Genomic DNA, 17,666 nt, shown 5'->3' with positions numbered 1-17,666 from the left:
GATGAATGGTATGAAGAAAGATAAATTAGGATAAGGACAGAGAGAGTGATGGGGAGTGCAGGCTGAGATCATGGTTTCTGTAGCAATCCCACCCCAATCCTTCCACTTCGGAGCTAGCATTGGTAATAATTGGCTTATGAGTATTTTTTTCTTTTCTGTTTTTTGATGGCTGGCTGGTCCAGGCAGCCAAACCCTAGACCTTGGTGTTATGACACCGTGCTCTAACCAACGGAGCAAACAGGCCAGCCTGCATTATGCGTATTAGAGTACTGAATCTGAATATGTGGGTCTGTGTTTTAATCCAGCTATGGCCTGATTTACTGGATTCTCTTTGAAATGTTCTGTGTAAACAGGATCTTTGTAAAAAAAAAAAAAGGCATCAAAGTATACTAGGGAAAGTCAGGTCTCTGAAGGCAAAGCCACCTTGATGCACCCCCTTGCCCCTGGCATCGGCCCCTTCCCCCCAGGAAGGCTTTCCTGCCCTGCTACCAGGTGGCCAAGATAAAATTCTGAGTGTGTGGGGACACGGTCGGTCGTTTTCAGAGGCCTCCTCCAGGGGTGGGATGGCAGTGGACCAAGGGTGACTGAGGCTACGGGTACCCCAGTCCCAAATCTCAGAGCTGCACTCCCCTCTTACACAAACCCACCCTCTCTCGGAGCAGCGGGAGAGCTGCTTCTAGACCCCAAATGAAAGAAAAAGTCTCTTCGATGGAAACTCGAACTAATCCTCCCCTCTTGTCCCACTTCCCTCCCGCGGTCACACTTCCGGCGGCTGCCACAGGGTATTTTGGGTTTGAAAACAAAGCGTCAGATCTATTTGAGCAACTTTTGTTCCATCAGAGTAGAAGCCCAGGGGCCTGTGGCCGCCCTGGGCTCAGCCACTTCCCCAGGGAACTGACGCGTTTCCCCTTCTCTGCCAAGGTCCAATTTAGCAACTCAGACCGGCCACTTTTAGCTTCTCCTTTCCCTGGCCTGGCAGCAGACAAGGGGCCAGAGGTAGGGCTGCTGGGAGGGTGTGTGTGTGTCTGGGTGCCTTCCTCGTGAGCTTCAGAGGAAGGCCTGGTTCCCCTCTTCTGCCAGAATCTCCCTCTTGTCTCCCCAAACTCCCCCCACAACCACATACACGAAACTTCCACTGCAGCCACCAAAAATCCACTTGCAGCATCAGGAGTCTGCAAAATGAGAGTTGTGGTTAGGCCTTGTCCCGTCCTCAGTCTACTCCAAACAGAGGTGTGTCTCTGCATCAATGGCGGGCTGGTGTGTGTGCAGGCTGTGAAAGAAGTAGGTGGGCATATATGGAGATGGCATGTGCATGCAAATCACATGTCCCCGCTTGCCGGGGCTGAACGATGTGTATAAACACAGCTTGCATGGATGTCTAGAGAGAGCTTGGCAGAGTCGGTACCCCGGAGTGTCTAGCGGCTGCGTACACCATGTGATTGTGTGTGGGCTCCTGTATTTACAGTATGTGTGAGAGGTTGCGTACAGTCGTGGTGTGTGTAAATGTGCACGCATGCTTATGTATGTGTGGACAGGGTCTGGCTCTCAAGGGGCAGGGAAGGAAGACAGGTGAGCTCTGGACAATGGTGACCAATGTCCACGTGGGCAAATGCTGGACCATAGGTGCCATCTGTGCATTGGGACTTGAGTGCAGGTTAGTGAATTGCAGGTGTGAGTCTGTGTACCTGCAACTGTGTGTGCTCAGGTGTGCCTTTATTTCAGGCCTCTCTCCTCAAGCCCCCTTTCCCCTTATAGGCTGTTACATTCCCTCCCCATATGGGATGCCCCACTCCCCACTTGTTATCCTGTCTTCCCACTGCTTTCTTCTCTCAGCTCTCGGGCCTCACAATCACACAACTCTTGATCGTCTTGTGTCTGTCCATCTTCTCTCCTACCACACAGAAGAGCTTCTGGAGGTCAGGTTTCTCTTTCAGTCCCTTCAATTCTTAGCGCACGGCTGAGTCTCCATAGATACTGGAGGACAGCTGCCTGTGTGCTGGCTTCGCGGCCACAGCATGTGTATAGAGTATTTGTTTCTTCACAGAGATCTGAATGCATGTGTCCTGCTGTGCTGCATGAGCATGGCTTTGAGGGTGTCACGATGGTGGGGGCAGGGTGTTTGGATTCGCGGGGCATGACCCCTGCTTCCCCTTGCTGCCAGGCCCTCACAGAAGTACACGCAGCCTACTCTCCATCGTGAGACTGGAAATGAAAGTTACAATTCAGGGCCTTGCTGCGCCAGCCTTCCCGACAGGTTCAGACTCTTTCCTTTTAAGCCTGTACTCCCTGTCTTGCTGACTTATGCCAGTGGGGCAAATTCCAGCTCATGAGGGAAAATGGGTGTGCTTCTGTGTCCTGCTGTCTGTCCCTGAGTGCTCTTCCACCCCCTCCACTAGGTGCCGAGGGTCCCCAAGTGGGTTTCCTCTGGCTGGACCTGGAGAGGATGAGGCAACTGCTACTTCTGGAGAATCCTAGGGTCTCCAGCTCCCCACATCTATGAACTCTTCTTTAGCCTGGGCCTCCCACTAGGGTGTTCTGGCTCCTGAAGTCAAATGCACTAGGCTCTTGTTTAGTCTTAATTCCAGAATGCTTGTTCTACCCTGTTCTGGTGGCTTCCACTCCCAGCCAAAGGGACAGTGGTAGTGGTTTTCTCTACCAGTCCTCAAAAAATAACCATATAGAATTGCAGAACATCCAGCTGGAGGGGGCCTTAGAGAACTCTCATCTAAAACTACTTTATAGATGAGGAAACTGAGGCCCAGAGGGCGGCTGGCTTGCCCACATGGCAAGTGAAGGATGGAGCGGCACTAGAATCAGATCTCGATTCCTGGTCAGCAATTCTCTCTGACCAGACAGCCATGGCCTTCTTTCTATTTCTTTCTCTTTCTGACTCTTTCTCTTCCTTTCCTTTTCTATGGAAACATATCTTTTTTTTTCTTTTAAAATATCCTCTCTGATAAGCAGGATGACTTGTGTCTGGTGGCTCCAAGGTGGCACCCAGGGCTGTGACCTATCCCTTTCCGCCTTTCTTGTCCTTCTTCCTCTAAGATACCAGGGACACTGTCCTCTCCTCTCCCTGAATCATCCTCTTCAGCTCCTATTTCTCCTTCAAGTACTGAGCAGGAGGCAGATGGGAATCCTGAGGAATTGGCTCCTCTCTCTAACCTTAGTTTCCTGACCTCTAAAATGGAGCGAGAGTCTCAGGAGGGGAAATACGGGCATTTGTGTGTGTGTGTGTACATGCATCTCATGTGTCTCCCAGTAGCTCCTGGGGGTAGATGGGAAAGTTAATTAGTACCATGATGAAAGGTGTTCTGGGATAATTGCAGGTCATATCAGGACAGCTGGGAGGGTAAGGCAAGAGGCCTCTGGATGTCCTGGGGGGTGGGCAGCCCCTAGCCCCACTCTTGCAAAGCAGATCAGACACCTGGAGAAGCTGGGGGGGGGAGCATTCTGAGTGAAGGGTCTTTGTCTTTACAGGGAAATGCTTGTTAGTTGCTAAGGAACTGAGATGTCTTTCCTGATCCAACCTCCCAGTGTTTTGCTTAGCTTGGGAGGGGGACACTGGGCGGGGGCTCGAGGCTCCCTTGGCAGTGGATCCTTTCCCTGTGGCTGCCGAGGCTCTGATGGGTATCTTGGGAAGGACTCTCCTCTGGAAGAGGTGCTTCTTTACCATTACCCTAAGCCTCTGGCTTGCTCAGCCATGCTGGGGAGAGGAACAGATGAGGAGGAGGCAGGGCAGGAGGGTGGACGCTGCCCAGCCTCGTGCTGGGCACTGTGCCTGGTGCCTTCCTGCTCCCTCACTGAGCTGTGGCCGCTGATCTTTGGAGGAAGGCATCTATTTCCATTTTTTTTTATTATACTTTTTTTTTTTTTTGCAGTTGAAACTCAGGTCTGGAACAGTTAAGTAAGTTGCCAGAGGTCACGTGGCTATCAAGTGGTAGAATTTCTGTGTGAATTTAGGTGTGCTCAGTTAAGAAAACTTATGTTTTTGAAACTACACCACCTACTGCACAAACTAGGCTTTCTTTCTATCCATGGCGGCTCAGCCCTAACACCTGGACCCACCACTATCATCACCATCACCGCTGAGTCTTCCTGGGTTGCTCTCCCTCCTTTTCCAGCTCTCCTCCTTACCTAAGAGCAGATATCACACAGGCTTGGTGGGGAGCAAGAGGGGTGATTCAATGGATGGAGGAGGGTAAGCTGTTGGAGGAGTGGCCTTGGGCAGGTGGGAGGGATGTTAATGGCCTTGGGCTGGGCCAGGTTGTTACTTTGGGTATCCAGGAGGAGCCCTTGTTCTCCCCACAAATCACACCTGATTAGGGATGGCTAAAGCTGGGCGAAGGGAAGATGCTTGGGGTGGACTCCCCTTAAATTCTCTGGAACTTCCAGCTTTCTCTCTTTGACCCACTCCAGCTCCTGAATAAATAGATCTGGGCTTTATTTTATATAGTCTGGAGAGTAAGATTAGAGCACTGTTTACCTCTAAATGCCACTAAGCACGAGAAGGCTTGACTTACCACCAGATTTCACATTTCAATTATGGAACAGGTAGCAGGTTCTTTGACTTATAGGAATCTCAGTTTCCTCATCTATGCAACGGGAATAACACCTACAGGATTGGGCTGTTGTGACAATCAAATGAGAGAACATTGAGGAAGCCCCTGGCAGGCTGTGGAGCCGTGTGGGAATGAGTTAAATGAGATACCACATTAAGTGGTTGGCACAATGCCTAGCATGCAGAAAGTGCTCAATAAATGGTATCTAATGAGAATAACGTCAGTTCTCTTTATCTCTGTAAAGGGGTCACTAGTGCTCACTTTATGTTTCTCTTGGCTACTTCATTAGAGATCTCAAAGCAATTTATATGTCCATCTTGTTTCTTCCTGGAGGAGGTAGTAAGATGAAAAGGGGTGAGAGGGCCAGGAGTCCTGCAGGCAGGAAGCTCATTCAGGGTGGGTTTCCCTCAAGCTCTCCTCGGCCTGCAGGTTCCCCTTCTCTGCCCCTGAGACCTCCTTCTCTGTGGTTTCCAGGATCGCCTGGCAGGGCTGGCTTTGGACTAGGGCCTGGGCCAGCTTTGTTCTTTTTTCACATTTTGGGGCCAGGAGTGTGGTGGTCTCTCCTGCAGCTGAACTGAAAGCCCCAAACACCAGGCAAAAGAAAGGGGGGCGGGGGAAGAGGAAAGAAAGCAAAGCCGATAATTTCCTCGAAGGATAAACATCCGATTTTTTTTTCCTCACCCAAAATAAACATGCTAGCCACAAGGAATTAAAAGCAGAAGGGGGGAGGATGTGTCTCGATTTGGGGTTGCTCTAGGAAGCTGACCTTCTATTTATCCTGGCCCTGGGCACCAACCGGAGCTGCCAATTACACTCTGAGCCTGGTGGGGTGGGGGCCGCAGGGGGAAGGTCCCAGGAGTATGGGACCCAAAAAGTCCCTTCTGAAGCTGCCTTCCATGACACTGCAAATGGACACTTCTTTTGGCTTCTTATTTTAGCTCTGTTTGCAGGTTTGCCTGGTGGGGGAGAAGGGAGTGGGGAGGCTCAACAGTGCCTACTGCCTGGGCTGGTATCAGATGCTCTTCCAGAGCACAAGAATGTGGTGCCCATCACCTGGACAGGGAGCTGAATCTATCATTGGGAGGGGGGCACCATCCAATTCCCTCCCCATTTGCAAACTCAGTCTCCTACTCAGGTGCATTCTTCAGATCCCCACCATAAGAATTGTCCAACCAGTGAACAGTGTGCTCAGCTGGGTGGAGGGGTCGGCCAGGGCCCCTCTGTCTTTCAGCTACTGTGGGGCATGCCTCTAAGAAGGCAATAACCTGTGCCCAGCTGCAGACTGTCCCTTTCATCTGGGGATCTCAAAGCACTTTACACACATGAGTCACCAACGCTGCTGCATCCTGGCCAAGCACAGGGGGGTTATTAACTCTTGGAGGGAAACTGAGCTCAAGGGCATGATGGAAGGGGGGCTGGAGTGGGGGAGGGGGAGTTGAGGAGCCGTGGTTTAGGTTGTGGATGAGACTGTGGCACAGAGGCACCTCCTAGGAGTCATTGGGTGGGAAAGCCAAGAGGCCTTCAAAGGAAGTCCAGGGAAGTGAGAAGCCAAAAATCCTTCCCTTACAGAGAAGAAGGAGTCTCTTCATAGCTTTTGAAGAGCATAAATCAGCTTGTGTCACCTGTCCCCTTCCAATCTATTTATCATTCGGTGATCTCCCATTGCTTTTGGGATACAGTCTGAAACTTTAACGTGGCTACAAGGCTTCTGCCCACTTTTCCAGCCACTCTCTCCCTTGCATACTTCTCTCCAGCCTTTCATTTCTTGGGAGATGCCAAGCATGCCGTTGCCAGCCTTGGCAGCATGGAGGGGCTTTGGAACGCTCTCTGTCCCTGTCCCCACTTGCCGAGTTAACCCTATCCCACTCTTCAGCCCTGAGGTCAAACATCACTTCCTTGAGAGGCCTTGCCTGAGCCTTCAACCCTTCCCCCAATCAGGAATCGGGCCCCTCTCCACCCTCATAGCACATCGCAATTGGTTAGAATGTGCTTGTGGCTTTGAATATCTCCCTTCCCCACTACACTGGAAGCTCCATGTGGAAAGCGCCATGCTGTGTCTGCTTGTTTATTCAAGCATCCCCAGCACCTGGCTGGAGGCTGGCTGCATAACAGGGGCCCACATTATTCCTTGAGTGAATGTTGTTGAACTTCAGAGCTGGAACGGTCATGGTGATAAACCAACTGCCCTCTCTACTTTTCCCTACTTCAGTGTCAGCTGAGGAAGCAGAACTTTAGAGGGAGAAGTGATTTGCTCGAGGTCACACAGTGACTCAGTGACAGTTCAGGCCTAGGTGTCCCCACCTCCTGCCTGTCCATCTGTCCCATCCCTCCCCCACCCAATTGCACTTACAGCAAAGCCCCAAACCCCAGTGCTGGGCACTGGTTGATTTCCTCTGGTTGGTTTTAGAAGGAAAATGGGTTAGGAAAGCAAAACGCCAAGCCCTGGAAGTTTTTTTTTTTATTTGGAAGAGAAGGGTTCCATACCCAGAGGGGGTTCCACACTCAGACTCTCAGTGGTAAGCAATGTGGATTCACGCCTGGAAGGTGAAGCCTGTGGTCAAGCAGGCAGTTATCTCTGCCTGGATTTGCTCTTGGACTCACTGCCATCTTCTCTGCGGGCCTGGAGGGTTGACGAGTCCTGATAGTTCTGGGTTATGAACTGGGTGCTGGCTTCGGGTTCGTCCAGGTTGAAGCGGTTCAGAAATCTGTCCATTTTCCAAGAGCCTAAAAGGACAAATAGACCACAGGAAGTCAGTGAGAGAGAACCATGGACTTGAGAGCAGGAAGGGGCCTCAGAGGGAGGCCAGGTCTGGGGGAGTGGAGACAGCAGGTGACCACCTTGGACCTTGGCCCCGGGCTGAGAGGGGCACAGTGCCTGGGGGATCCTCCTGGCTCCTAGCTGCAGAGGTAGCTCCTGGGTGTTAGCAGAGACCCTGAGAAGCGGCTGAGTTGCCTGGTCCTCAGAGAACAATGGGGGCTAAGAGCCCAGACTGAGTTCAGGACCGCCTTGGGTGTCCTTCTCCAGGGCCCTTTATTTGTCATAACTCTGCTTTCTCTTTTGTCTACAGAAAGGAAATGCCTGATCTGGTAGGCTGTCCTCTCCACCCATGCCCTCTTCCTGCAGGCTCTCCTGACCCCACGCTTGTCACCCCAGCTGCCGGGGCTGAGATTGGTGGAAATGTCTGTGCCTTTCTTTCAGTCTTGTCCTCGAGCCCCGACCACCACTGAGAAAGCTGGTACAGCAGAGTTCCTTGCTGGGGGCGGTGGTAGAGGGCCCGCACCTGCATCCTGGAGAGGGAGCAGGGCATGGGAGAGACGTCCCCAGGTGGGGACATGGAGCAGGCCAGTCAGTGACCGGGTCGGGGAGGGCCCTCCTCAGAGAGAGAGAACACAGGAGTATGGGGGGAGGCGCATCTTCCAGGGCAAGTATGAACAGGCCTGTGGCAGGGCAGGGAGGGCACAGCCCCAGGCACTGGGGAGAGGCTGAGGGAAGTGGTCAGAGGCATATTCCCACGTTCTCGTTCCCCAAACCAGGGGCCTTGGGCACCCTGCATGAATGGTTGCCAGGAAAATGCAGGGTGCCCAGTTAAATTTGGGTTTCAGATAAAGAACAGATAGCTTGTTGGTGTGTGTTCTGCATATTGCATGGAGCAAATTTTTATTGTTTATTTTTCAAATTTAACTGGGCATCCTGCTTATTGGTTTTTTTTGTTGTTGTTGTTGTTCTTTTCTTGCTAAATCTGGCCACCTTCCCTTGGTGGAAAGAGCACTTGGGGAAGACCTGGCCTGGAAAGAACTAGGCAGTGGCCGGTATGCCATGGACTAATGGAAACCAGTGATCTCTAAGACCCAGACTGTAGAGGGCAAGGGGCTGGCAGCCTATAACTCCTCTCAGAGCCTCACCTGAGATCCGCGGGCCACCTCTTCACCCACCTGTTGTCCTCTGTCTGCCCTACCCCCGCCCTTTCTTCACAATGGAGCAAGCAAGTCTATTGAAGAGTTCATCTTTCGACTTAACCCTCCCTCCCAGGAGCTGCTGGCATTTCAAAGATGTTCTCAAGGAGAGGACAATTTTTAACCCCAAACAAAACAATAATAACAATGATGCAAATAATAATAGGGATGACAATAGCAATAACGCACTGATCTAGTTCTTCCTACGTGCCAGGTACTGTTCTAGGAGCTCTGCACATATTAATTCACTTCGTCCTCACAACAATCCCAGCAAAGCAAGGCTGTTATTATCCCCAGTTCATGGATGGGATGATGGAGGCACAAGACGGGGTACCAGCGAGGAAGCCTCTTAGGGGCAGAGATGGAGGAAAGGCCTTTTCAGGTACCCTCAAATCCTATCTGACTCAGTGACTGTGACCTCAGATTGGGCCCTGAAAGGCTGGAAAACAAGGACTTCCAGGAGTTTCTTTGTGGAAAGACTAACTGAGGAGATGAGAGGGCCCCTCCTGTCAGATGGTTTCCTGACTGCAGTGGGGGCTTCCACTGGGAGGTTTTGTGTCACCTGAGTGTCCTTTCAGAGACGCTGTGCCTGGCTGGAGCCTCTGCATCCTGGGAGCCTGGCTGGCTGGAAGGGAATTATGGTGCCATGACCCTGGGAAAGCGTGTGCGTGTGTGTGCACATGTGTGTGTCTGCATGCTAGGGAAAGGGCTCATGTGTGACTTGGTGTGTGTGTGGAAGGCACGGGGACAAGGGGGCCTTCCCCACTGAGTAACACAGGAAGGAACCTGGGTAGCAAGGGGGGAATTGAAACCCATCACGAGACCAGAGCAAGCTGGCAGAAAGAAGCCCCTGCGCCCTGAAAGCGCAGCCCTGGTCCTCCCCTAGTTCAGGAGCTGTCTCTTGAATGAGCCTAGCTAGAGCACCCTGGGGACCTCATGGCTCCTTCCAGTCCCTTTTCCAAGAACTCTTTGGTTCTCCGGCTCCTTGGGCAGCTCCTCCATCCCAGGCCCTGTGCCGGCTCGCCTCGCCGCCTCTTCTCCTGGCTTGGCCATGCCTCCTTACACCCCCCATTTCCTGCCACAGAGGGCAAGAGGAACTGACCCCGAGCAAGTTCTAGAAGGAAGAGGGGTGAGTCAGGCCCTCAGGGGTGTGTGGGGACAGATGGGGAGCTGGGAGGCTGTGGCTTCCGTGGTCACCGCTCGGAGGAAAGCCCCTTCCTGTTGGCACTGCTCCGCCTGAGCTGCAGGGAGGCCGTGGCCTGCAGGAAGAGAGAGGGTGGGGCTGCTGTCTGTGCTGGGGCTGCGCTGCTGGGCTGCTGCACTCGTGTCCTCCTCGACCCACTGACTGGGCTCTCCTGGGACGAGGGAGGGCAGAGGTGGGGAGTGCACTTCAGAAGCCTCAGCTGAAGGGAGAAAGGATGAGCAGATGTCTGATGCCTGTCTCCTGAGCCGCCCAGGGGCTGGAACACAGAGGCCTGGTCTCCTCAGGGCAGGGCTGCTACATATGGTATGCAGCTTGACCCCTGCACAACCCTAGGGGGTGCATAAGCAGATAGAGTGGCCCTGCCTGGACGCCATTCTCTCACTTACTGGTCAGTGCTGATAGGGAAGAGGTTAGAGATGAGAGGTGGGACGTGAGAGATGTTCCAGATGCAGGGAAGGGGAGAGGTAGGTAACCTCTAAAGCCACTGGGGGTTTCTGAGCCACCACTGTGTGCCTGACCTCCTGCTGGACCTGGCTGTGTTGGGGAGAGGAATGAATGAGAGCACTCATCCTGAGCTTCAGTCCCAGGGACTGGGATGGCTGGAATGTTTGGGAATGGCCTCAGGGCAGGCGTTGACAGTCACTCTCTCCACCCCCAGCTTCCCAGTTCTGTGGGACTGGCTTGCCACTGTTTGGGTGTGGTTTGTCACGTGTGATGGGACAGCTCCACTGTTAGGGCTAAACAGGCATCTGAGAGACAGAAAGTGGTGCTGCACTAGTCTAGCTCCTTTGGCCCTCGCAGGGTTTGGGAGCTCTTCTGCTAGAATGTGCAAGCTCTGAGCCGAGGGAAATCTTGGACCCGGAGTACAGGGCGCTCTTAACACTGGCATTGAGGGGAGCTGCTTTATCCAGTCTCCTGCTCTCCATGAGTTTCTAACAGAACACAGTTAACACTGGACTAGTAACTAGCTAGTCCTTCAAAGGGTGGCCTTGGTTATTGGCTAGCCGGCAGCACAACTTTGTAGTCGGGGTCCCTGGAAGACGGGGTCCCACCCAAGCAACGCCCCAGGATTCTCTTCCACAGGCCTATTCTTAAGACTTCCTGACAGCACAGGACAGCACTTCCTGGGTGACCTGCTCTCGCCAAGGGATGTTTCCCACCTGACTTGTCACTTGGTCCTCAGTTGGCCTCGAAGGACTTCCCTCTCAATCTGGGAAGTGAGTGTTGGGAAGCCAAGGGAGGGAGGTCCCCATGCTCCTTTCTCCTGCTGGCCCCCATTCTGGTGGGCTGGAGAATAAGGGATGGGGTCCCGAGCTGCCCTTGAGGTCAGACTTCTCTGAGCTGCTGCAGCCCCCTGCCCTGGGAAGTTTCTGCAGCCCTGGGGCCCAGGCTCTGAGTCACCCCATCCCCCCAGGCAGGTGACCCACATCTAACCAAGGTGGCCACCCTCTTCCCCAGCTGCGCCCTACTGTCTCCCTAAGCAGGGGCCCCACTGTTTCTTGTCAGGGGACAGTAGCCCTGAAGAAAAAACAAGAGATTCAACTCCAGCCTAATAACCGCCCCATGGAGAGCCCGGCTCAGGTCTGTAATTTGTCTGGTTCGATGCGGGGCTGGCTGCGGTGATGGATGTGCTGATGCCTTTCTGCCGAGATTAATGATGTCCTGGCGGTAGTAGGCGGGAGGCCTGAGCCTTTTATTTTTTGTGCCATTAAGTGTCATCCAGAGACTTCCACTCAGAGCTGAAAAGTCCTTGTTCTATCACATCAAATTACTCCTGGAGAATATTTGCTGAGTGGCTGATCCTGCTGGCTGGAGTGGCTTTGGGGTAGTGGGGGACCAGTTTGACTCTGGTGGGAGCGAGAGGGCAGGAATGCCAGGGGGAGTTTCTGGGGTTGCAAGAAGTGACCCCTGTCTCCTCTGGAGAAGAGAAGCCAGGAGAACTGGAGAGGGGAAACGGGATTCCTAATTATCCAGCCATTGGATCTCCCAGGCCTCCTTCCTCCATCCTGTGGGGAAGGGAGTGAGAGGTGGGGGGACTCTAAGCTGACAATTTAGCTCCCAGTTATCAATTCCAATATTTGGTGGGCTGGAATTTTGGGTGGAATCTGGGGATTATCTGCGGTTTCTCCATGATCTGTTCAGTATAGCTGTGGATGGCTGATGTTTGGCTAGGCTGGGGCCTACTTCTTGAAGGGGTCTGCCTGGGGCCTGTGCAGATTTCAGGCAGATCCTCACCTGGGCGCCTGGCTGAATTGCCCAGGATGGCCCCAGCTGGGTGGCTGCCAGGCCCCTGGTCCTACCTGCTCTGCCAGGTGGGTGGGGCCCTTCGGGGGCAGAAGAGAGCCGCCTGCCACAAGCCCACACAGTGATCAGGGGCTGGGCCCTGGGGGGTTGTGAGGCCCGTCCAGGTGAACCACCATGGGAGATCATGGGGGGTGGGTCAGGCTGTTTTGCAGGGGGCTGTGTTTGTTTGTGTCTGTCTGTGTGGGCGTTGGTGGGGGCAATCTGAGGGCAGGGTGGTCTCCAGGCAGGGCCCCTTTCCTCCACACTCCCGAGCCCTGCTGTCTTCATGCTGTGGCCCCCACAAGGCCCTTCGTCTCACTCCCCACACAGCCTGCAGGCCTTTGGATGCCACAAACAGGACTGAAACCTCACTCCGCGGCATGTCCCTGCCCATCCCTCCTCTCTGACTCCTGCAGGTGGTGGCTCCCCTCTCCCTCATGGTAGCTGCTGAATTCTGGTTCCTGTGGTGCTGGGAAGCTGCTTATGGCTGCCTGACCCAGAGCCCCAAGCAGCCTTCCCTACCCCTCCAATCCCGCTTTGCAATGAGCAAGCTTTCCCTTTGCAGGCCCCCCAGGCTGCCCCTGTGAAGTGGTGACTGGAGCCTCTCTTGCCTGTAAGTTTCTGGTGCTATGGCACCATCCTGAGCTTGTGGCCTTGGAGTGGCTTCTGGAGTAAGCCATGGCACGTCATCTTGTGGGGTAGAGAAGTGATTTCCCTGGCTCGCTTGCAAGAGTAGCTGGAGGCCAGCTTGTTAAATCTCTGGGCGAGGTGGCTGAGGTGTGGCGTGGCGCAGACCACAGCTCCTGGGAGTTTTAGGTTCAGCCACAGCCTTTGCCATGGAGTGGGGGATGGCCTGGGGTTGTGGCTGCTGCAGGCCAAGGAGGCCCAGGGCAGCAGAATGCAACTGCTCCCTGTCTGTCCCCACTCCAGGGCACCCACCAGCCTGATGGTCTGGGTTGGGGAAGAGGGAATGGGTGAGTTGGTGACAGGTGCAAAGAGCCCTTCCCAAGAAGTCAGAAGAAAGTTAATTTTCTATTAACTGTGGGCCCTTGGTCAATCATGCCACTCACTGCTCTGGGCCTTGGTTTCCCTATGTGCCCTCGGGCGGGGGGTGGGAGTGGTGATAGTCACTGTCCTGCCTACCTGACACGGTTGGGCAAGGTGAAGGTCAGGAGGGGCAGGGCAGGCTGTTGGGGAGACTGGTGGAGCGGTGGCCCTGCCTGCCCAGGGTTGGGAGCTGGAGGATGTGGATGTGGAGACTGTCATTTGTGGGCACGGTGCTCACAGAGGTGGCTGCCTTTTCAGGTGCTGGAGGATGTTGATGTGTGTTTGTGAGCGTGGGGGCGTGAGAATGTGCAGATCCGCGAGTGTGAATGGCTTGTGAATGTGCCCACGTGGGTGTGTCCCCCACACAGATACCCTCATTGACTGAAAGCCCAAGTGGGCTGGGCACTTGGTAAGAAGGAAATAAGACAGAGGCTTGCTCCTCTCTCAAGGAATTCATGGTCTCCTGGTGGAGGTGAAAACGATCTAGTGATACAAAGAGATAAAAGCAGATGCCTAAGGAAGGACCACAAAATGTTGTGTGAGTGGATAAAGCAATGGAGACACTAACAGGAGAGGAGACAGCCCTGGGGGTTATTTTGAAGAGAGTTGTGGAGGAAATGAGCTGGGACTGGTGCTCCCATGGTGGGCAGGGCACCCCAGGCTCGGGGGAAGGGAGAAGAGTATGCCCAGTTTGGCAGGCAGAGGTGAGAGGTTAAACGAATCTGCATGTGGGCCCTCTTCAGACATGTCCCCCTCAGTGGCACTCTGCTGGTTCCTCTGGAATCTAGAAGTCTACCCAGATGTCAAATCTGAGGCTGTGGTGAGGAAAACGTATAGAGAAACCATCCTGGGCTTTGGGGTTGGGGGTGGCAGGGCAGGGGTCAGGGCTGGAAGAGGAGAGTTCACTTGGAAGAACTCCCAGAGGGTGGAAGTCCAGGGTATCACAGGCCTAAGGCACCGCCAGCTCCAAATCTGGGAAGACATGGGGTGTCCTTTGGGAGAAGTATTGGTGAAGCTGGGGCCAGCCCTTGCCAGAGGCACCAGTCCAGGCTCTTTGGGTTGCGGGGGTCTCCCCTGCCCTCCATCGCTGGAGACTTGGTTATGCTTGAGCTATCTGAGTATCTCCCCTGTGAGCTCCAGCTACCCACACAGCTACACCAGGGTGACACCTCACAGACATGAGAGCAAGGACACCATCACATGGCTCACTTCTGTTCTTACAGTACCCAGAACGGGGCCTTGCACACACTAGGCACCTAGCATTGTCTGAGTGAATGTGAGGGCATTAGGTAGCCATGCCAAGCGTGGGGTGGGGGTGGGGGGGATGACCCAGAGAAGAAGGGGTATGGACATGCAGGAGGAGTGGGGTGGCTGGGTGGGATTTCATATCCTAGAACCAGGGTGGCTTGAACCCTTCTCCAGGGCCCTTGCTGTGGTGCTGGCAGCCCAATGTCTGATGGGATCCTCCCGCCAGAAATGTCTGGGGTTGGCTGGCCAGTCCAGCCTCATCAGCTGCACCCAGCATCTGTCTGGCAGAGCTCAGGGGTGAGGAGAGCTCCATAAGTGGGGAGCAAATCCGTTTAGGGCCACACAATTGGAGACCAACTAGTCCAATCCCTTGTCTTGATGAGGTAGAGATCAAGGACCGGGGATGTGAGGTGGCCCGTCCAAGGTCACAAGATGAGAGTTCAGATGTCAAGATCTCCTCATTTGCTGACCACATGGATGTTGTCTCATCACAGTATGAAGAGGAATCCTGGGGAGGGTTTCACCTCCTCAGCTCTGAACAACGTCACTCCCCACCCCGTATATGGTCATGCCAGGTTCATCTAGAATAATCTCAGGCTCCCTTCCCACCCTAAGCCTGTCATTCACACATAGGTCCCAGGAGAGAAGGGGCCCAAACAGGACTGGGTTCAGTTCCCTGTTTTCCACGGATGCCCCTTACCTGGCACCTGTAGTCTGACCTCTCCCCGCCAATCCCCAGAAGCTGTTCCTGCCTGTTTGCCCAGGGGACACAGTGACTTGTTACACCATACCTCCTGAGGACACCCCCTCCCTCCATGATCCTTTCCCGTGGAGGGAAAACTAGACCAAGGTGGGTCCCGGGGCCTGCTGCCTGGGGCTCCAGGTGACCCGGGTGCCCCCCAGGCCCTGCGTCCTGACATTGTGCAAGGGCCTGCAGCTCCTGCTGTGGTATTGCCCTGGGTTCCCCCACGCCGCTCCGGGCCCCGGCTGCCTCACAGCTTGGTGCCTCTGGTGGCCTCCTGCCCTCTCGCTCTGGTTGGTTCTGCCACCTTTCCAGGCAGGTCATCTGCACAACCTGTTTCTTTTTTCTTTCCTTTTCTCACTTTTTTTTCTTCTTTAAAATCTGTGCATCTGTGATTTCTCCAACCCAGAGCTCCCTCCTCCTTAGCTCAAGGATTTAAATCTCCTTTTTCCTGGGCCCAGCCCGTGCCTCAGCCCCTGCAGAGCCACAGAGATTTGTAGCTCATCTACAGCCAACCCCTCATTTTCTAGAGGAGGAAACTGAGGCCCAGAGAGGCTAATTGATTTGCCCCAGAGTCAAATCACTAGCTAGAGAGTGGAAGTCAGGATTTCCTCACCCTTCAGTAAAACACCTTCACACCTTCCTTGGCTGAAGAGGGCGTGCTGTCCTGGAGAGAAGGGATCCTAGGAAGGGAAACCGATCCCTAAGTCCACACGATGATCTCCGACTGTCCTTACAGTCAGAAGCATGCAATTAAGTGCTTAATTATAAGCTGCTCTTCTGTGCTATTTAGTCATTCCCAAAGTAGACTGAGAGACCCTTGAGGGCAGGGAAAGTTCCCTGTGCCTCGGATGGTGTCCTCTCTGCAGTCCCTAGCACAGTGGTAGGCACATGGAAGGCGTCACCTTGTGGGACAGGGACTTGGTCGGAGCTTTCACTTGGGAGGATAATTTTCCTGCCTTTATTTCTGGCAGCAAATGAAACATCACAGAAACCAAAGGGACTCTGCTCAGAAGCAAATCCAGTTTCTGAGTTTTCAGTAGATGAAAGGTGGGTCATGTGGGTGATGGGGGAGAGTGCACAAGGAATCGTGGTTTCGGCAAAGAGCCAAAGAGACAAATAATGAGTTTCAGGCCTGAGAGGTTTCCAGTTTCCTTGCCTTGCCATCAGTGTCCAATGAGGGTGGGTCAAGACTTTGGTGGTAACATGGGCCACTGTGTTTTCTGGAGGATAGGCTGTGGTTGAACCTCAGGAGCCCCAGCACGGCCGAGCTGGGAAGAGTCTCTAGTGTGCACGGCCTCCCTTCCTCACTGGCCTCTTTCACCTGGCGTGACCGAATGCTCTCTCCTGCCCCCTTCATCATGCCCTTAGAGAGCACTTGCCCCTGTAAGAGGCTCCTTAATGTGACTCTGTCTAAGCATTCTCCCGCCCAGGGCATTGGCATTGTGACCCTGAAGTCTAATGGTGGCACTCAAAGGCACGACCTTATTTTATGAGGTGGGGGAATGCTGTACATAGGCTGAGACACTAGTCCCCAGCCCCATGGAATCACAGTGCCCAGACTGGTGGCAGGGGCTTCCTGACATCTTCAGTGAGATTGGTACCCAGGGCCCTGGAGAGATTTATCTTGGCCTGGGCAAGATGCACTTTTTGTTTTCTTCTCTCTTTGCATCCAAACTTAAAAGTGTATCTTGGGCAAAGCTGTTCAAACAGATTTACAGATTGGCAAGCTGCTGAGGGCACCTGGGGAGGGTTCACTGGTAGAAAGGTTGCACCAAGTCCACTCCTGGGGCGACCCGTGTGATTGGTGGCCCCTACTCGGCACATGTAAACGGCTCCATTGCTCATCCAGTGCCTTTCTGGGATCCACACTCCTCTCCTCTGGGGCCTCAGGCGTCAGCGTTGTAACAATACCTGTGCTGGCTTCCCAGTGGGTGGAGGTTGGCCAGGGTCACTGGGTGAGAGGAAATGGCTGACGACACCCACCCTCCTACTCACGTTCTCGCCAACCTAGGGACGTGCTCTTTGCACTCTCAAATTGGCATTTGTGCATTCTACATTATCTTCCCTTCCCTAAAATTGGAGAGATAATAGAGTGCACAGGGATTACTTTATTTCCCATTTTCTTGGAGAGACATCTAAGGCTGGGGGAGTGGCACACACAGGGTCAGGTGAGTCACCTGCGGAGTGTTGCAGTCACCTGGTGTCCACGCTTCTCCTACTCCCCAGACATGAGGAGGCTTCGGGGAGTGGGGCCTCTCCAGAGTCTGAGGAGCGCTGTTCAGAGAACCTAGTGGAGGGGGGCGTGGCTGGGGAAGTCTTTGCCCCACCATCGAGATGGCACAGGCTGCCCCAGCAATTAGCTGCCAATGAAGGCAGACTGGCAGGATGGCATTCCAGGGCCCTCTTGCCCAGATCAGACTCAATTACAGGGTACAATTACCTGCCAAGGTGTTGTGGGGTAGCTGCCTGCACATGCCATGCAAGGTTTCAGGGGTGCTTCTTTCCCTGCCTGCAATTTCTCCCTTTTGGGAGCCTGCCTATGTACCAACCCACCCAGCTAAAGCCACCATCTTGGTCTATGGGACTTAACTTCGGGGTGAAGACCACATCTGAAGCCTACATC

General features: G+C 53.9%; 1 protein-coding gene across 1 annotated transcript in view; it reads right to left on the bottom strand.

Moving 5' to 3' along the window:
• Positions 1 to 7,017: 7,017 nt before the first annotated feature.
• PEBP4 (phosphatidylethanolamine binding protein 4) overlaps positions 7,018 to 17,666 on the bottom strand; it is a 188,013-nt gene continuing 177,364 nt past the window's right edge. Inside the window, 2 exon segments of the mRNA XM_063087712.1 lie at positions 7,018 to 7,146; positions 7,149 to 7,286. Of these exon segments, the coding sequence (XP_062943782.1) occupies positions 7,094 to 7,146; positions 7,149 to 7,286 (191 nt within the window). The 3' untranslated portion in view covers positions 7,018 to 7,093.

The sequence above is a fragment of the Cynocephalus volans genome, chromosome 2, assembly GCF_027409185.1.
Source record: "Cynocephalus volans isolate mCynVol1 chromosome 2, mCynVol1.pri, whole genome shotgun sequence".
In the NCBI taxonomy this organism is placed as follows: Eukaryota; Metazoa; Chordata; class Mammalia; order Dermoptera; family Cynocephalidae; genus Cynocephalus; species Cynocephalus volans.
This window is presented reverse-complemented; position numbering and strand designations above follow the sequence as displayed.